A 21,671-nucleotide genomic window follows, 5' to 3' on the forward strand; every position below is an offset into this window, starting at 1 on the left:
ATGATTTCCTCCACGTATTTAAAGTGAAAAATCCTTCATTTTGTTTGTTGCATGTCATATATTCCGTTTTTTCGAATCGTATTTGTAGTACTACTATTTCCGCAACTTCTTTAGGAATTTCAATTTGATATTGAGCTGTGGCAACATCCCTGGTTAAAACGGCCAGATCAGCTGGGAAGGCAAGACAATCTACTCTAATATCTACCTAACTTGATTGATCGATCTACATTTCGACTCGACTTTTACTCTCGCCATTCTGTAATTGCATTTTCCAAAACGCAGTTAAACAGTAATGGGAGAGTCCATCTCACTGCCTAACACCACTCTTTGTATGAAATGGTTCAGGAATTTTTCGCATGAATTTATCGTTAGAGTTAGTGTCGATTAACGTTTCCTTTTATTATCTAGCCCTTCTTCCTTTAAAATTTGCAAAAGACATTCACGATATACTGAGTCGTAGGCCTTTTTAAAATACACAAATATACGTACAATACCGTTACTAGAAATCCTTTTGGTGCCTAAGGATTAGTTTTAAATTAGGTATTTGTTCCCAACAGGATCTGTTTGGTCTAAGGCCTGCTTGGTATTCACTAGTTTTAGGCAGTAACTGTTCTTGGGATCGATCAAGTAAACATTGCGACAAAATTTTGGTATGTGAGCTGGAGAAGGGAGATTCCTCGATAATTATTAACATAGGTTATATCCTTTACGCAACGTATGAATGACGGAAGTTTTCCAGTTCGCAGGTACTTTCTCACTTTGCCAGATATGTCCTTTTAGTTGAGAGATCTTCTTTACACGGTTAGGACCAACTGGGTTTAGTAGTTCTGCAATTGTGGCGTGTGCTCTAGACACTTTATTGTTTTTAAATCTCTTAATTTGTGCAGTTATTTCGATTTCGTCAGGATCTTTTGAATTAGGGTTGGTGTTATTAGTTTGCTGTGGTTGGAATTTATTCTCTGGTTCTGGATAGTTTAATAGGTTTTGAAAATAATTAGCAAGTGCCTTACAATTTTCCTAGTTGTTAAGAGCCAAACTGCCATTTTCAGTTTTGAAGGAAAGTCTTTGAGGTTGGTAACTGGTTAATTTTGCTTTAAATGCTTTATAAAAGTTTCTTCTATTGTTTTTTTGGACATCTGTCTCGATTTCTAAAAGTTGGGCATTTTTGTAGTTACTTTTAGTCTGTTGGATTAATTTAGATGTTTCTTTTCTAACAGTTAGAAAGGTGTTACATGTATTTTTAGTTTTGTTAGTATTTCAGTTTTTGAATGCATCATGCCTAGACTTAACTAATGTTTTGCATGGGTGTTCTTGTTTCTCTCGAAGTGGAATTAAATTTTCTGCTGTTTTGATGAACTTTTCTTTTAGGCTTTGCCAATTGTTGTATTGTTTTTCTCAAGTTTGCTTGTTAGAGTAGGGGTCATTTTAGCAGCGTCGCATTTGGGATAACATTTTTTGTTTTGAAGAGATTTTGAGATTGAAATTTTACCTTTATTCGTGTTAAATAATGGCCAGAGTCCATATTAGTCCCTTTCCTAAATAGTACATTTAAAATTTCTTTCTAGTTAGGGTATGAAATTGCTACATGGTCGATTTGAAATTCCCCAACAAATGTATTGGAGCCTGCCAAATTATTTGTTTAGAGGTGTTCTTTTTAAAACGTGTTGACATGATTTTTAAGTTAAAACTTTTGCAAGTTTCAACAAGTCTTTGACCATTTTGGTTTGGCCATTTATGCTCAGGAAACCAGCCAACATTTTTTTCTTACATTTTTTTTCTCTATACCAAATTGAGCATTAAAGTCGCTTCTTAAAATTTTAACATGGTTTGAGGGAATTTTCGAGATGATGCTATCTTACATTTCCCAAGCTTCATCAACTTATTCAGGTGTATTACAGTTATCTGCATTGACTGGCATATAGGCATTAATTAAAGTGTAAGCTTTATTTGCGCATTTAAGAGAAATTGCCATTAGTTTATTACTGAATTTAAATTATTTTTGAGCAGCTCCCAGGTACGGTGTGTTATTAAGTATTCTTTTAAATAGACGTTAATTGCCGAAGTCCGTAGCGTTACTACGTTGTTTATGTTTCTTGAAATGCTCAAATTTGAATCTTCTGTTCTTCTAATGTATCTCCCAATTTTTAAGGCTTACTTGGTTTCAAAAGTGTTTGTATTTTTAGTGTTGTAAAAATGTATTTGTTTTGGCTTTAAGTTGGCCAGAGGACTCGCACTTCCTCTGCTGAATCACATTGCATTTTAACCTGGCCGCCCAGAATCCGGAAGACTAGTTGCGTCAGTAATAATGGCGGTTGATTAACCACTTGGGATAATATTGTAATTTTTAAAATGCTCCATGATGATTGTACTTGGAATCAGGTGGGGTTGAGCAGACTCACTGATTAAACTCAGAGTGATAAGACTGGAAGGGTTAGTTCTAGAATATTGTTATAAATTTCAGTTGCATCACTGGTGAACAGACGCTGATACGTTCCCGCTTGCTGCAAGACAGACGCAAAATTAATTTGCTTTTGTATTGCCTTGGTCCGAGATTGCTTATCCTGTATTCACAGCTGTCCACAATAATTAATGGAACATCAATATCCGCCACCTGTGACCTGTCCAATATCCTAGGCAAAGTCGGCTTCTTAGACAATTATTTACATATTCTTGAAACTTAGAATGTACTTTAGTATAATCATCTTTTTTGGGAAATTAGACCCATTGAGAATACACAAGATACGTATCGGTACAGATCTGATAGAAGAAAATTTGAACACTTGTGTTTGTTGAATATCAGTCATTATTATGGGAAAGTAATTCCTGGGTAACCTCTTTGGCAGATTTATTTTGTGAAATTCTGTGTAGTAACTGACAAAGACTGTCAGGATGAGGGCTATATTCCTTAAAACCTAGCTGTACAACACATGGATTCTGCTTGCTTTATTTTTGGGATGTGTCCTGCTTCTAAAATTAGAAAATTGAGTTCAAGGAAGAGGCAAACACATTGAATGTAAAATTCATAAAGCTAGTGATAAATTAAGCGAAAATTTACAAACATGTTTTGACACTGTTAGTAACAGCACTACCAAACAACAACAAAAAAGCGATTAAGACACAGAGTGTTTTGATTTAATCAAAAAACTAAAAACTAATAAAAATGTTCAGTGTCATCTAAAGAAGTAAAAGTGAAAATATAAGGCTTGCTCCCAGATTCATGGTCAAAAGTAAAATTTGTTACAGAATTTAAATTGTCCGACCGTTTGATAGGACGTACTCGAAATGCAATGATAGGAACTGGTATTTTACTCACATTAAGGAGTAGAAAAGGGGCAGGTGTTAGTGAAGAGATTGTAGAGAAAGAAACAGTTCTTTCCAAGCTATGCAAACAGTAGGATCTTAGTAGATAAAAAACAGTATACCAAATGGGTTATAGATGTAAACAAAAGCACTTAGTACTGTACTCGGCTTTTAAAACACCTCATCTAAAATGTCAAATAGGTAGACCCAAGTTTTGTGAATTGCCCCCTAGATGGTGCATTTTGGCTGGATCATCAGGTACACACTCTGCATGTGTTTGTGTTCATCATCAGAAAATCAAACTGATGATCGTCTGATTCAATGTTAACTGTAAATAAGTACTTATTGTATGTGACATTAACAAATATGGTTGTATGTACTTATGTAAAAATTTTCCTGGAAAAGGACTCCTGCTTGAAATGCTAAACGATTCAGCTGAGAAACTTCCAGACAGTGTAGATTATAAGCAATGGGTCCCCAGAGACAGGTCTGAAATGGTACAGTTATAAAAAATCAAGAAGAATATTTTGAATCACTTGTTGAAAAGCTATAAAGCTAAAAAGGACAGTTCTTGAGAGGAAAGAAAGTGGGACTTGCTGATACTGAATGTTTAATTTGTTTGACTTTGCAGAAAATTTTACATACGTTTTACAAGGTGATACTCAAGGATATCATTGGGCCAATGACCAGGCAACTCTTCATACATTTGTATTATATTTAAAAGTTAGGACGGAAAATTCACAACTCCCCCAATCCCTATGTTAAGTGACTATTTACAACAAAACACAACAGTTGTACAGGCCTGTCAGTCTCAAGTGATAAATTATACCAAAGAAAACTTATCTACTGTTGAGAAAGTAATTTAATTTTCTGGTGTAAATGGTAACCAGTATAAGAACAGGAAAAATTTTACTAATATTTGTAATGACAAAGAGTATTTTCAATTACAGGGCAAAGTGCACTTCTTTAGTTCTCGTTACGAAAACATGCCTTTGATGGAGTGGGTCGCACAATCAAGTGTGAAGTAAGTAAGATCAGTTTAGAGAGAACTAAATCAGATCAACAGATCAGATTCTGAATATTGATCAAATTTACACGTATTGTGAAGAAAATATCGAAGGTATTATATATTTTCTGTCGGAAAAGAAATTTTTACTCACATTGAGAAACTTAAAACTTGAGAAGTGGAGCATGCGAAATTTCCACAAATCTCACGCTTTTGGAAAAAGTACAATAAGGTGCTACAAGACTTCTAAACTGAAAACTGTGAGGATCATTGCACAAGTAAAATTGTTCCCCGAACTGTAGAAATTAATGACACAGTTGCATGTACTTATGTACAGTGGTAAAAAGCTCAGATAGAACAAATAACCTTGGAACATAGCAATGTTCATGAGCGCTTTTACCATCAACCACGACCCCGCACATCTTTCGAGAAGTCAACCTGAGACAGAGTTTCGTTTCCGATGGGAACTATTTTACAAAAAATAACGGACCCTGAAATTACCACAGCAACAGCAAGTTCACATTATATCCCAGGAAAATTCTCAGAGGAAGGGAGTATGCTCGTAAGCGATCATTTTAATTTATAAAATAAAAGGTATACCACATACAATTTTGAAATTGAAACTTACGATGCATTGTTATAAACAACCTACCTTAATCAGACTTACGAAAGTATGCCTGTAATTGCTATAATTTAACTACAGTGACAAAATTCAATGTACTCAAGGTCGTTTTACTTTCAAATTCTCATTATTAATATTACATCTAAAAAATTATAACTTGCTGCATCATCAAATACCAACACTGAAATTTTGACTGTAGTTCACTAGCACATAGATGCAAGCTGATTTTTGCTGCTTAGCCGCACCAAAGATATTTATCCCTAGAGTGTAAAAAATTCTGTTTTTAAAAAAATTTCAAGAATGGAGATTTATTTCGGACTTGCAAAGATAACGGAAAATGTGACTGGTTGACCACTTACAAAAACTGTGGGTGATCCAGTCGCCCTGTTGACATGTTAAGACTATGTAAGTCTGCAGGCTGTCGTGGCCGTGGTCACTGAAGTTAAAATCTTCTGGGTTATTAGGCTGCGTCATATTTCTCCTCAAATGATCAACTTTTCGACCCCTCGGCCGGGATCTTCCTCAGGATCTTCTGGTGTCCACTACTGCTAACAGCAGCAGACTATGTCCCTAAAATTTAACATGGTTTGATAGGGTCTTCATCGTGTGTCTCCAATTGACCAACTGGTCGAGCTGTATAATACACAGATTTGTGGTAGCACTCACATATCACAGTGATCCAGTGTTGGACTGCATGGGAATATGAGAGCAGATGTACTCGTCAACATTACAGCCGGCCACGTCTAACAATGACAAAGTGGCATAACCAAGCACATTCTAATCCCTTAACTGCTGATCCTTGTTTCTGAGAACGAGTAATGGACTCACTGCAGTATTTTGTGCACCTCGCACAGCTGGTCGGATACTAGCAACAGCTGAACTAGACACTTACCGCCCCGTGCGTAGACTGCGCTTAACACAATACCACAGATGTCTGCGTCTGGAGTGATGCTGTGACTGAGGTGCATGGACTGTTGGTGAGTGGTGCCACACTGTGTTCAGCGACGAATCGCTGTTATGCACAACACTTTATGTCATTGAGTATAGTGGCGAAATGGGAAGACGTCGATTCTTGCATTGTTTTTTTGTTCCAGACGTCATAGTGTGGGGACCCATTGCGTCTGACTTTTGCTCAAGGCTGATAGTGGTTGCAGGGACTGTCACAGCCCAATGTATGTCACGGACATCCTTGCTCATCACGTTTTACTTCTCATGTCACGGTACTGCGGTGCCATTTTTCAGCAGGACAATGTCCGTCCACACTTTGCGCATGTCTGTATTAACTTTCTGCATGATAATGAGGACTCTTGTGGCCAGTAAAATCCCCACATTGATTGCCATCTACGTTCCAGTTCCATTATCAGGATGTCAAAAACGAGCAATAACATTCGCGCGGAGTGGCCGCGCGGTTTGAGGTCTCATGTCACGGACTGTGCGGCCCCTCTCGCTGGTGGTTCGAGTCCTCTCTCGGGCATGGGTGTGTGTGTTGGTATTAGCATAAGTTAGTTTAAGTAGTTTGTAAGTCTAGGGACAAATGACCTCAGCAATTTGGTCCCTTAGAAATGCACACACACATTTCACATTTAAGCAATAACAGCTGTGGGGCAGCTTGACTAAAGAGAGAATAAAATGACTTTACGATACCAAGCTAATCAAGGCCACATGAACTTCACTGTATCTTACTGGTAAATGAGCACATACTGTCAACTTATTTTAAATCTGATTTGACTCTGTTATCACCCTCAACATGTAAACTTTCGTTCATTCCTTATGGGTGCTTCATGTTTTCCATCAGACAGTGTATTTATCATTTAGTGCTATTAGCCACTTCTGTAAGTAATTATTATGTGATCTTGATCTTTCTTGAAATACGAACTAAAGCCAACAGTGTAGAATATGCTGTTGAAGACGCTTTGTAATACACGGTCGGCGGGACTCTGCAATCGTTGGAAGCAGCCGGGTGACGTCATTATCAGTTCGGCACTTCAGACAACCTTATATATTGTACGTTTGAGAATGAAGAACCTACGTCTTTCTACGATCTGAGCGATCTCCGTTCCAGACATGAATCTAGGCACGAAAATTTTCTTACAATGCGACCTGAAGTCAATAAGACCGGTATCTTCTATTACGTAACTTGGGGTCGAGAAAGTCTGCATTTTACGGTAAATTAATTCCTGCTAGGGTCACATTGCGGAGCTTCAGTGACACAAGTAGAATGATATCGTTTACTTTAATTTACGTCAATGGTCACAAACTTTTTGTCAACTGATTAACGGTTTCGGACTTTAATGACAATCATCAGATATGCTTCTTAAAAACAAAGTCCTAATATACTGTAGCCATTATGGCTGCAGAACATTAGGATGGTTCAAATGGCTCTGAGCACTATGGGACTTAACATCTGAGGTCATCAGTCCCCTAGAACTTAGAAGTACTTAAACCTAACTAATCTAAGGACATAAAACACATCCATGTCCCAGGCAGGATTCGAACCTGCGACCGTAGCAGTCCCGCGGTTCCGGACTGCAGCGCCTAGAACCGCACGGCCACAGCGGCCGGCAGTACATGAGGACTTCTTTTTTAAAGGAATCTTATTACATATATGGGTCACTGTTTTTTTACGACGATCTCGCAGCTTCTGAGAATGATATCGATATGGACTTAATCCAATATCTAAATTTTAATAAATTAAGGAGACGTCACCTTTAATGGGTTCAGTCTTACCATGATGCCTTCAGCACTTACGGAGATGCAAAAGGACAATTTACTAATACTGATAGTCTTTAAAAGGAATCCGAACAGGTGCCACAATGACAAACTCAGCATGCACTCATGAGCAGAGGCACGTACCTCCCTGGACCCTGCACGTGAGTATCAGAGGGTCCCCCTCGAGCAACGGTCCCAGGGTCGTCCCCAGGCTGCGTCCCCAGCGGTCCAGAAGCTGCGGCCTCTCCGGCAGCACTGCAACACACAAGACACAGGGAAGCGTTAGCACTGGCCGTAACGCCACTGTCCACTACTGACAAGGGAAACTCCTCCCCCACCCCGCCCCAGGCTTAGAGGTAAGATGATCCTCTGGACTGCGCGTCAAAAACTAAACATAGAAGGTGTACTGAACTGTGAAGAAAGAACCAAAATCGAAACAGTGAACGGTCCAAGCTGAAGATCTGCAATATAGAGCGAACTGGAGTTGCATTGGTTGAGGGTATCCATTATTCCACAGTAGTGTTGGTAAAAGTCGTCTGTTTTGTGGCTATCGATCAGCGTCGGTTGTTCAAAGAACTTGTTTACACTGTAACTGTATATGGTACAACTGAAACTGTTTGTTTTGCCATGACGCATCTTCACTTTTCTTCAGGAAGACATCGCTAATGATAGAGTTGCCATCTGTTTCTCGGGTGCAATGGTAACATGATGTCTGAAAATACGTTCCCCTAAAACTTCTGTCTTTGGAACTGATGTTTTGCATTAAAAAATAAAAGAATGTCATCAGACACTCCGCTGCAGAATGAAAATTTCATTCTGGGAACATCTCCCAAGCTGTGGCTAAGTCATATCTCCACAATATCCTTTCTTCCAGGAGGGCTAGTCCCGCACATGATGAGCCGAGGAACTCCTGGTAAGTTTGGGAAGTAGGAGACAGGGCACTGCGAAATTAAAGATGTGAGGACGGGTCGAGAGCCGTTCTTGGGCAGGTAAGTCGGTAGAGCATTTTCCCGCGAAAGGCAAAGGTCCTGAGTTCGAGTCTATGTCCGGCACACAGTTTCAATCTGCAAGGAATGTTCATATAAGTGCACATTCCGTTGCACAGTGAAAATTTCTTTCTGGCAACGATAATCCTATTTCCACTGCAATCGTAATTAACGCTGTCGCTGGATCGACATAGGAACACCTGGGAGTTCTCTTCCTAGCAGTAATTTGAGAATGCAGTATTTCAGTTGCAAAATATTGCAAAATATGGCATTGTGTTTCACGGGGAGATTTACTGTGGAAATTCTGAGAGGGACCTTACAACAGGAGTCGGGTACGTTACTCCTTCCTCCCAAACATGTCTTCCGATATGACTAGGACCTGAAAGTCACAGGGGTTAGAGCTCTTGCAAAGTTTATCGACACTTCCTCTTCCCACGCACCATTCGCTATTGGAATAAGAAACGGGAGGAAACGATAGCAGTATCAGATGTCTCCTCCTCCCCCCCCCCCCCCCCCCCCCCCCCGCGCTCCACCGGCCACACACGAAAAGACGACCTTCGTAGCATACTTGTAGATGTAGATACAGATGTTGCATTCGCAGAACGCGCAGTTCCGACGCTTCTTGGTTATAACATCTGTAGGCTGAAGGGAAAGCAGATGATATTGTGTAAAGAGTTGTACGTAGGCCCAAAGAGAACCTGGCAGGACTCTCTAACTTAACTACAAAAAAAACTTGATACCTTAGCCAAATTCCTTTGCAGGCTATTAAACAGTAATGTTGGCAAAAGAAAATTGGTTTTACTACGTATAAAAGAATGCGAACAGCAAACAAAGCACGCACTGAGAATGCATGTCGGAAATAACGACCGATATTCAGTTTCTCTTGTATTCTATCATACTAGTGCACAGTGTTATAAATAGATCTATATGGGGGATTGAAAAGTTTCCGCTCGAAGGCTGGTATGCTTATAAGGCAAAATCGACGTGATTGTCGAGGCGATCGCTCTACCGACGCACAAGGTTGAAGATATCCGTTTTTTAAGACACCGCGACCTGCGTTGTGAAGAAGTCGGTAACTTACTGTTGCACATCCTAATCCGACTGGAAACGTCGCTCTTCAAGGTCTGTTGTAAGGGACCGAAGCCATGACCAGTTCCATAGGGCGGATGTTAGCGTGTATCGCACTTGCGTTGGCGTAACTTCTGCATTACCACATTTGTCACATTGAGATATAATTGTAAACCGTTGGCCAGCACGGAATTTGGCACACGATTCTACAGCCGTGATTTTCGACAGACATGGTGCCCTATTCTTCATTCTCCGATGGCTGTCTACCAGTGTGTTCCCTTCGACAATCAAGAAAAGAATAGCAGCACGTAGGTCCTGTTTGGACGCAATTGGTAATAACTTCACCATAGTTCACATTTCCGCATTTATTGCATGCACGTCGGAAAGACACGAATGCCACACCCCTTTCCTACATGTCGGTGCTTATATACTCGCATTGGTGTCGCGCTGCGTTGCATATACTGTACAACAACGCCCTCAAACGAAAATTTTTTATACCGTTTCTTATACAGGGTAGCCTGAAGCGATCTGAAAAGCTTGTAAAGAAGTTCAGGGTAGTTTGTGCTGAGACGTAATAATGAAGAAAAAATTCGATGCTTTGCGCCGTTTCGGACTTAACTAACATTGAAGTTAATCAGTCAGGCCGTATTCAAGCCGCCAACCAGATTCAGTTAATGTCAGTTGTACTCACAACGTAGATTACAGGGCATGGGACTGCTCTAGTTCGATCCTTACTGTCGTCGCATGTCCAATTTTTCTATCCATCTCATGTTCGGTCTTGGCAAACCAAACGACAAAAAGATTGGGCGACACCGTCTCTGGTGGGCCGCTTGAATTTTCGTACTCAGCGGCCTGATCGGCCATCTTCAAAGACAATTAACCCGGAAACGGTGCAACATATCTATTTTTTAACAATTATTTTTCAACACAATTTACTCTGCAATATTCTTACTAGCGATTCAGGCTATTTATGACCACCCTGTATATACGAAGACGTACTGAAAAGTAATGCCGCTGCATTTGTATGTGAAAACTCTGAAAGGATTGAAAATGAAACAAACGTTATTAATATTGTCCATTCTAAATTTCATTTCTCCGTATTTATTTCTCAATATAGTCACCCCGGCGATGTTCTCCCGAAGAGAGATCAGTTTGTTGATTGCCACTGTAGTATGTTTGACGGAGCTGCAACCACACCTCTGAAGTGAAAATTTCTGTTTTATTAGGCCGCGTCATGTTTCTTCTAAAATGTTAGACGTTTCGACCCGTCTGTTGGGATCTTCCTCCGTATCATTTTGTGTTCACTACTGCTAGAATACTGTCAGAGACGAGTGTGGCGTCCACTTATAAATGGGGAGTTTTCTGGAGCTCGTGCTGGAGAAGTGATAGTACTGGTTAAAATTCACATGGCTACGGCTAATATTCCCTCTCTGATGCAGAAGAAGGGGCGTTGGTAGCTCATGCCCTGTGGATACCATTGGCGGTCTATCGTCATTGGATAGAAAGGCACTATTCCACACTCATTGGCTGAAATGCCTGCTACCGCTATGTGTGAGCTGCAAGTAACTGCGGCGGACAATAATATTTTGGATAAACACTCCCCCTCTTGCTCTGTCCGTTTCGAATCAGTAACAACGGCCACGATAGCTTGCAGACATACATCACAATAACTCTGCTTGCACTGCTTTATCACTGTGAAAGTGAGGTTCTCGAAGGTGTGTTCTTTAAGTTTTGGAAACTCATGAAAATCGGATGGGACCAGTTTGAGTCTGTATGAATGGTAATCGATGACAGTGAACTCAAGTGTCGGATTGTTGCAGATATCGCAGAGTTCGTGTGCTGTCATGATGAAGAGGATCGTCCATGTGTGGACGAACTCTTAGAATTCGAAACTCGATTACAGAAAGCTGTTTCGCACTTTTCAATATAGTTACATTACACACAGCCATGTTACACGCTACAATTCGGAGTCCTCTGGCAGCAGATGGTCCTAAATATGTAGAGATGAAGGAAAAAGACGTATAATGTTAATAACGTTAATTTATTTAAGAAGCTTGAAGAGTTTTCACATACAAAATTCGGAAGTATTATTTCCCCGCATACCCTAGGTCATAAGGGAATGCGAAGCTCGTAAATAACATCGTTTGATTTTCGTGTTGTCAAATGTGTCAACTATGTCATTAAAGTTTAACTGACCGTCCAAGTGTAATTATGAAGGAGGAATTTTATTACGAGCACTACAGCGACTTTTACAAGCGTATATCGAAGAAAGCAATAAAGAAAGTCGGCGCGGCACAAAAGGGCGTTTTTCTTTTTGCTTTTCTTTCTTCCGTGCCACGGCAGCAATCTCAGTAATATGGAATGGAGAACGACTGACAAACGGCAGAAAGCCGCGCTCTGTTTTCGAGTGCCTAGTGTTACCCTTTTTCGGTACTTTCTAAGAGAGAAGAGGATATTGTTCGGGCCGTCAAATGAAACTTTCATAATTTAAATTCAGATTCACAGTTCTTAAAAAACTTTTGATCACTGTGCAGATGACGCATGGTGACATGACTGGTGAAGATGAACAACAATCGGTTGGGTGTTTCCACTTTGAAGCACAGTTTGGAACGATTTAAGCGAAATATAAAGTCGTTTTATCACTGTTGAGGAAATGTTGCTTCCCGCAATACTGCGGCAAAGACGTGGAAGACGGTCGCATCGGCCAGCGGCGAACTCCTTGGATGCGAAACGCATCACATAGATTAAGAACGATCACTTAAAAATACTAATCTGTGGTTTTCGACCGTTTCGATAGGAAATTAAAGAAAGCTTTACTCCATTTCCAGAAGAATAACGTGCTGTTTCACCAAGACAGGATGCCAGCACCACAAAACTGAACGAATTTCATTATGTATAGAGCCCAATACACCGTATTCACCCGATTTAGTTCTCTGTGATGCCTTCCTGTCTACAAAAATAAACTGCTCCAATGTAAAAAAAATCCTACGCAAACTACTAAGTTATAATGGAAATAGAGGCGCAATTTAGAGAAAGTTCCTATTTACTGGGAAAGGGAGGGGGGCTGAAGCACAGGCGGAACAATGGAAAAAGAGGGTCTTCCTACAGGAAACTATTCCGGAACGTCTTAAAATTTAGGACACATCATTATAAACACGGTTATTTATTGATCCGCCACTGATGTTCAGTATCATAATTCACAGGTTCCAAAGTTCAATCTTGGGCAACACAAAATTTGCGTTCGGTCTCCTCTCCCTTTCTTCTTAACTTTGATATCCAATTGTCATTTTCATATGTTTGAAGAATTATTTGTGTGATTTACCCTGCTCTCTTTACCTCATAAATATCTAACATCTCTGAATATATAATCAAAAAGTTTTACTGCCCAACCATCTATGTCATGTGACCAATGAGTTATCAATGTTGCACTATTATATTCCAGACCTTCTGATTTGTTTTTCTCTGGGTCCAGTTTTCGAAAGCTTTCTATCCATCCATGTTTCCATCACTTGCAGCGGCTGTATATCACTTTCACATACCGAGCAACTCACATTTTTGTACACCATAACTTTCAAACAAATGCCGTTAATAGAACCCCTCTTTAGCAGCTCTTTTTTCAATGTTCTTCAGACCATACTAATTTCTTTCCTTGCGAAGGATCGCATCCTATAATTTTTTCTCTCTCATTGTGTACTATAATTTTCCTGGACCTCTTACAGAGGATCTGTTGCCGGAAAGCTTACATTGTGATGTTGTCGACTTCGTAGAATTCTACATCTCACACCAATCGATGGTAAGGATATAACACTATCGTTTTCAGCGCTTCATGTAAATGTTACAGTGTAGTAGTAAACAAAGAACAAACTAGGTCAGGTGTGTTGTATGTGCATTCCGAATATTAAATTGTGAGATACATAAGACATGCCAGCCAGTGTGGCCGAGCGGTTCTAAGCGCTTTAGTCGCAGGTTCGAATCCTATCTCGGGCGTGGATGTGTGTGATGTCCTTAGGTTAGTTAGGTTTAAGTAGTTCTAGGGGACTGATGACCTAAGATGTTAAGTCCCATAGTGCTCAGAGCCATTTCATTTGAACATAAGACAAACGCTCTTTTGCGACTTGTATGCACCTATGGCCATTGCAGGTAGGTTTAGCTGGTCCACGGCGATCTACAATTGCCAGTTCACTGCCTTCACCAACACACAGGCTTCCCCAGTCTGTACAACAGCATTGGGCAGAAGTGAGATTAGTTGCCTACTTTTTCTCGGCATCCTTTTCTTCCATAGCCGTTCTTAATGTTTCCTGACGTAGCATCGATGTTGGTAGCACCATCACCCAAGGATCAGTGTCTTACTTTAAACTGCGCATTGAGGGTACCTGACGCAATTTCTTCGGAAGTTTCGCTTTTATCCATAGCATCTTGCAGCATTTCCTCACGGCACTCAAAAATAGTTCAAATGGCTCTGAGCACTATGGGACTTAACATCTGAGGCCATCAGTCCCGTAAAAGTTAGAACTACTTAAGCCTAACTAAAATAAGGACATCACACACATCCATGCCCGAGGAAGGATCCGAACCTGCGACCGTAGCGATCGCGCGGTCCCAGACTGAAGCACCTAGAACCGCTCGGCCACTTCGGCCGGCTCGTCTCGGCACTGATTGCTGCTCTCTTGTTCTCGTGTTTGTGTGCAGCACGTTTGTAGCATTTCTTCACGTCACACTAATGTCACCATCTTGTAGCCTCATTCCATATCCAGTACGACTACTGAGCGCTTGCAGGACTCTGAGCCGCCAGTTCATCTGTCCAGCCGTTTTAGGAATGGATTCGCAGACCCTGTTGCCTGTTCATACAGCTGTTTATCGCTCTCGTGTAATCCTTCCAGGACTCTCAACTCTTCCGCAACATCACGTACGTATTTCGCTCGAAAACTTTTTGTTGCGGTACATGCTTTGCCGTGTTTGTAGCTTTTGCAGATGCATTTTTTCCATACTTTGCAAGCGTGGTTAGGACGAAAATTCGATAATTTTGAGTTGACAATGATGAGTGCATAGAGTGCACCAAGACGTCTTGAGAGATATTTCTCTGATGTGGTGCCAACATTTTAGGCCAGTATCGAGTACAGCCGCCTTATCCACACTGGATCGGTGCTTCAAAGAAAGATATCTGAAATAGTTCTGGTATTTCAGAGTTTTGTTAACAGCATTACTTGGCTTTAAGTTACGTTTAAGTCAGTTCAATGATGTGCTCCCCATGCTGCGAGAGTGTGACATATGTCTTGTAACCAGATATGTGCTACGTGTCTAAATCCACCTTTCTTGTGCGGGCTGTTTCATACCACTGTATGGCATTTTTAACTGTAGGGGCCGTAAGGAAAGTCCGGAACATAAACAGAACTCTTCGTGAAGTTCAAATATCGACCACTGATTTCTTCATCTACCCTTCCGAACGTGGACGTAGTGTCACGCACACTATCAACAAATGGTTGCCCCTGTAGGCAGCTGACAATAGTACATAGTAGCCATCCACCCATTCGATCGTCTTTGCACACACAGTGTCCAGGATTCATCTTTTAACTAACACCTCGAGACGTCCTGCCGCAGGGAAACGAATGCGCAACAAGGGGCGTGGCTGGTGACTGGAATCGAACGCGGGTATAAATAGAGGCACGTAGCAGAAAAAACCTTTCAGTCTGTTTGGAGTTGTGACAGAGAGAGAGCACGTCCCAGTCAACAGTTCCTCACTATACATGGCGAGCAAGGTTACATCATTTGCCCGGATATTGTGTATAAAAATAATGAAACCGTCAAGCTAGCTGGTCATTATCATTAGTCCCCAATAATGTTATACTGAAGCTGACGTTACACAGCGTGGGTTATCCGAAACGTCTACAGAACGCTAAAATGCTGCGCGACATGGTAAACTGTAACAAGGTAATCTGGGATACTTGAGCTAAATTACTTAAGCTATAAAGAGCTGATACCGTTAATTTACAGACGTAGAAGCGTACCAGAACGTCGAGGGCCCAGGTAATAATAACAATAAAAATCCAGTTCTATTTTATTGTACTCCTTGTATTACAACGTCACTGTGAATGTACTACTCCTTTCTTTGTTACTTCTTAGCTATAACTAACCACTAATAACGTTGATTCGTCTGGAACCGCGCAACTGCAGGTTCGAATCCTGCTTCGGGCATGGATGTGTGTCCTTAGTTTAGTTAGGTTTAAGTAGTGCTAAGTTCTAGGGGACTGATGACCTTAGAAGTTAAGTCCCATAGTGCTCAGAGCCATTTGAAACATTTGATGCTGATTCAAGTATACTTGTGTGCAACACTTAAGGACGATCGCAAATTTTGTGTGATGTGTCACCACCAAGTTACACAGATCAGTGGAAGTTGTTGGAAATATAGAAAGAACTGCTACAGTACACTACAGATAACTCATAGAAATAGTCAATGAGATAACAGAAGTGACACTATTCATAACTACGTTGAAGTCACCGTGATTTATGATGGTGGCTGTATGTTGCAAAACGCGAGACATGGTTCTTAATGAAATGGTGATCACCATGAACGATTGTGCTTACTCTCCAACGTGGTCACATACTAGTTACAAAGTTTGTATGGAGTTTTTGTGATGCGGTGGTCCATTCCGCCACCAGCGCAGTTGATAAATGCTGGAAAGTCGTTGGTGCATGCAACATTATGCCTCCCCACAACATAACACCTGTATCACGGAAACATGATGTTCGACTGTGTTCAGGGGTGAAATACGTACACTAATATTGCGAGAGGGGGAACACAACACATCCAAGAACATTGTCGAACATGACCGTTTTGGTGATCCAGCTGTTATATTGTGGGGAAGCGTAGAGTTGCATGGGCGTACTCACTTCCAAATCTTTATACATGATATACTCGCTAGTCAAAGTTATCGTGATACTGTACTCCTTCCGCATTCACGGGAGCCCGGGTTCGATTCCCGACTGGGTCGGTGATTTTCTCTGCCCGGGCACGGGACGTTTGTGTTGTCCTCATCATTCCGTCATCACTCGGGAAAAGATTGGGAATGTGTACGGGTGCTGATGACCGCGCAGTTTAGCGCCCCACAAACCAAACATCATCATCATCATCATCATCATCCTTCCCCATGTGCGTCTTTTATTGGGTGCACACGGTCCTCACTTCATTTCTGTATACGACAATGTGCAAATGCATCAACTCAACGCAGGTAGAGGAGCTCTAGGGATGAGAGAATATTCGGTGGACGGACTGGCTTACTTGTTACCGACCGATTCAGATCCCATCGGTCACGTGTGGGATGCATTGAGCAGACGTAGAGCAGCATAGCTACACGCAAAAACGACATTCAGCAGTCGTTAGCCGCGTCGGTGGAGGAATGGGACGCCCTACCACAGGAACTTTTAAACATTGAATGCAAGTATTTCATTCTATTGTGCTCTAAGGTGGAGCTTGAAGGCACTGTAGGAATGTTTATTGTCGTAAACTGTATGTCGGTGCGTGAGGAACATCGTGTTGTAATCAAGATTCGAATTCGAAGAGGTCATCAACCCTCTGCTTCAACATTATAGTGCTAAAACACACACGAGCGCTACGACATCTGAAGCAATCCACTACCATCGATCATCCCCAATACAGTCCTGAATTTGTCTCATCCGATTTTTATCTGTTTCCAAATCTTAAAGAACATCTTCGAAGACTTCACTTTGATAGGTGTGAAATCATGTAATCAGAGGTGAGGTCCGGGATCCCATAACAACATTGTAAGGTGACGGTATCAACAAATTGGTCCCTCGCTGGGAGAAATGTGATCGTCAGCATAGTGACTGTTGAGAAATAAATATGTAGACATGAAGAATAAAGATCTGAAGAATGTAAATAATGTTTCTTTTAATGTTTATTTTATATTTTTAGTTTCAGCCATATTATGTGTCTCTGATATCTGTTCACATCCTTTAATACGACAACAGGTTCATAAGAACAATTAAACCTTATTTCTGGGATTACACGTTATTTAGACGTGTAGGACAATTTTTGAGATTTAAAATTAATTAATGCTTGAAATCCGAGACATCGTATTATGAAGTAAGTACTGCAAACATTCACAGCGTCGAAAGCGTGTGAACGCAGATCGTGGCTATTGTTTTGGATTGGAAACAAGACGAGATCGCAACACAGCTAGGATATTGGAAGAAAGATCAAAATCACAAAGCTTTCAGTACGCCCTCGTACGTCCACACACGTTCTCTGAACTACGACTTCATGCATCTGTGTACGGCTATTGGGAAGGGTTCAGACTACGTAACTCGGCAGACGTACCTTAGGTAACATTAATATAATGGATCAGCAAAAAATAGAAACGTCCGAGAACGTGTAGTTGAGTTACACCAGTGTCGTAACGTTCATAAATATTTTGTCGTATATTAGAGAGTGGTCAACTTTCGCACTCTTAGAATGAAGGCTGCCTGTACGAAAATTATGATATTGCTCGTACTTAAGTGTCCACAAATGTAATAAACAATTAATGAGGAACAGCCTTTTGTCGCTCACGATACGTATTTAACTATGACGTTTTATTGTTTTAGGCACATGTGTTAGAGATGAAGGGCCCTCGACGGCAGTCTCATATGACATGTCTGTCTAATTTCGTCAACCCATACTTTAAACTATACATAAATGAAAACGACAAAATAAACGCGGACGGGACTTGCGGGAGTGATGAAGTAACGTACGATATTCCCAGCCCTGTTTCTTAGCACGCTGGCTCCACTTGACAGAGAACTAGTAAATTATAGGTCTGGACGCCACAGTTCGTATATCCCCCCCTTGAGGTAAGGAGGTATTTCTCCACCGCTAATTCCTCCAGTGTGCTAACTTCCGCCGATCCAGTTATCGACATAGCTCCTATCTGAGTATCTCATTCCGACGGAGTAAGATACGATCGAGAAGTAATTATGCAAGCTATTACAAAGTAGTTACACCGGCTAATGCTTGTAATCCGAGACGTTGCATTATGAAGTAAGTACTGCAAACATCCACAGCGTCGGAAGGGTGTGAACGCAGATCGTTGCTATTGTTTTGGATGGGAAACAAGACGAGATCGCAACACACCAATGATATTGGAAGAAAGATCAAAATAAACCACAAAGCTGAAAAAAGTACCAGAAATTGACGATATTGTTCTATTGATTCCTATGACTTTGTACTCTAAGACAGATCACTGTAAAAAAGCAGGTTTCGCCACAGTTAATGAGTTTTCCTTCGTGGGGGACCACAACTATGTAGAACTTTCTGAAAGAAATGTCCACCATTTGATTATAAATTTGAAGTTATTTATTTCAAATAGTTATGACTGAAGTGTTATAGACATTTTCAAGTGCAATTTTAAACCTCAGAAAATCTCCGACTTGTCAGGAGGATATTTCAATGTCATAATAACAAGTATTTGATCTCATAAACGAATAGCTGCAATAAATGATGTGAGTATATATCAAAAACACTTAATATTGCTGAGACTGTGCATAGAAATTAAACATTAGCACATTGTAATTAGTTTTTGAGAGCGAATGCACTGCTATGTCCGGCATTAACCTCGTCCATACATGGACTGACCTATTGGCTGTCAGACACACAATAATGTCTGTTAATGTTTCTTTGATATATTTAGTGTCAGCCATATTATCTGTCTTTGATATCTATTCACATTCTTTAATATGACGACAGCTTCATAAGAGCAAATGAATCCTATTTCGAGGATGACACGTCATTTATACGTGTAGGACCATTTTTGAGATTTAAAATTGCACTTGAGAGTAGTATAAAGCCGAAACAATCATTACGTGAAGTAAATGAATACAGATCTACACTCAGATAGTGGAAATTTCCTTCAAAAAGATTTACCACAGTATAAGTGTAGTAAAGAAGCTCAGTTATACTGAAAAACGAACTAAGCAGTTAGATGATCGAGTTAATAGCGACACTCATTTGAAAAAAATGTAAACAGTTCAATGAAGAGCATTTGACAACCGTGGGAAAAGGAAACTTTTTCGTAGAAATATCTCAAACCAAACTGCACCAACGGCCGGGGTGGCCGAGCGGTTCTAGGCCCTACAGTCTGGAACCGCGTGGCCTCTACGGTCGCAGGTTCGAATCCTGCCAGGGGCATGGATGTGTGTGATGTCCTTAGGGTTAGTTAGGTTTAAGTACTTCTAAGTTCTAGGGGACTGATGACCTCAGCAGTTAAGTCCCATAGTGCTCAGAGGCATTTTTGAACCAAGGTGCACCATATTTGCCTCGGCGCTCGTTTTGGATAACGCCATTTTGCCATACACTCTATACTTTAACCACAGCGACACGCGAACAGTCTACAAATTTAGCTCTTTTGGAGATGCTTCCACCCTTGCCATGAAAGCCAACGTGATATGAATCGCTCCGTTTCCCAATTGTGATAATTTCTGGTTTTCCGCGCCTTCCAGACGCGCTTTATATACCCTCATCTGCTCGTGCTATCGCCAACCGTCTGTAAGTTGTTATTGCACGTTGATGTTGAACATACGCTGTGGTCACATTAATATGACGAGACCGTGTGTCTTGATCAGGTATGTAGTAATTTCAACAGCTGCCACTCAGCGACACGTAAGGGCACTAAAAAGAGCCACCTGTCAACCCACATTTGCAGAAAACCTTACGAATATGGCCCACTGACTAAAAAATTTTTAAACGCAGTGACATTCCTCCAAAGAACCTAAAATTTGACACTCTCCAAGCCCAGAAACTCATAGTAGGAATGTAATGCTACCCCTTTGTCTACTCTGATAGAAGTGTTGGTAAGTACAGAATCAAATAACACAAAAAATAACTCTCTGTTTCTCTCTATTACACACACACACACACACACACACACACACACAGACACACACACACACACACACACACACACACATGCATACACACACACACCACTTCGAACCCTTTTGTAAATACAAATTTGGAAATACTCACACAGAACACAGAAAAAAAGATGATGGAACAGATTCAAGTACAATAAATAGTAAAAAAGTACACGTTGCGAATACAGTTTACAGAGTTTAGACAACGTGTAAACCAGTACACTCACAACAAACGCTAAATAAAGCAGACGTCAGACTCTTCTCACAATCACTAAATTACGAAGTCCAAAGTCTATGTTGGCTTGCCGATCCACCAATACGAGGATCATCGTACCTAAACGGTATTGCAGTACAGGACACATGGCACATTAGACCGAGACGAAAGACTCACAGTGTGAGACCAATCACGTAATAAAATTCATCAAGTTCTTTTTGTGAGGTGGAACTAAGACGCCAGTTTGTTCAGGGAAGTCATTAAAATTCAGCCTGGAGATAAACGGTGTTGGACTCTAATATTGCAGCGAACGATCCTCTCAGGGAACAAGGTTGGATCAGCAAAGGTAATGACCAAAGCAAAGCCCTCAGACGTTGGTGCGAGAGTTCATACCGTTTGGCGCAGCGGGCACGATGTCGTTCCGCCGCTGCAATTGATGGTGAATCTTTGATAATGCAAGCCACTCATGCCGTCGAAAAGTCAGAAAGAGCCTTAAGTAAACATCCGACAAAGAAAGCCAACGGCAATGCGTCAACCAATGGCCACCACATCCACAACGTATTTGTACTGAGGTGTACCGTTTCTTCACAGCGCTGTGTGTCGTCCCCTCTTTATATGGCGATGTTTTTCATCCTGCGACCGCAGTTATGATGAGGTTGATACACCTCCAGGTGTTCTTAGCAACTGCGTTCCTGTTGGCAGTATGTTTGGGTCAGACTTACTGGGAGACCTTGTCCATTTTACAGTATCAAATTAGCAGTCTACTAAAAGGTAACGAATATGTTGGTGTAGATTATTGAGATCCCAAACATGCGGTCTAGATGTAAGCCTGTTTACAGACAAAACTTAAAGCTTGATCTT

The 21,671-nt window shown here is 40.9% G+C and overlaps 1 protein-coding gene across 1 annotated transcript in view; it reads right to left on the reverse strand.

Moving 5' to 3' along the window:
- LOC126284502 (nephrin-like) overlaps positions 1–21,671 on the reverse strand; it is a 1,138,462-nt gene that overhangs the window by 310,711 nt on the left and 806,080 nt on the right. The window contains exon 4 of the mRNA XM_049983477.1: positions 7,782–7,892. Coding sequence (XP_049839434.1) covers positions 7,782–7,892 — 111 coding nt within the window. The remainder of the gene's footprint in view (positions 1–7,781; positions 7,893–21,671) is intronic.

This window comes from Schistocerca gregaria, chromosome 8 (assembly GCF_023897955.1).
Source record: "Schistocerca gregaria isolate iqSchGreg1 chromosome 8, iqSchGreg1.2, whole genome shotgun sequence".
Lineage (NCBI taxonomy): Eukaryota > Metazoa > Arthropoda > Insecta > Orthoptera > Acrididae > Schistocerca > Schistocerca gregaria.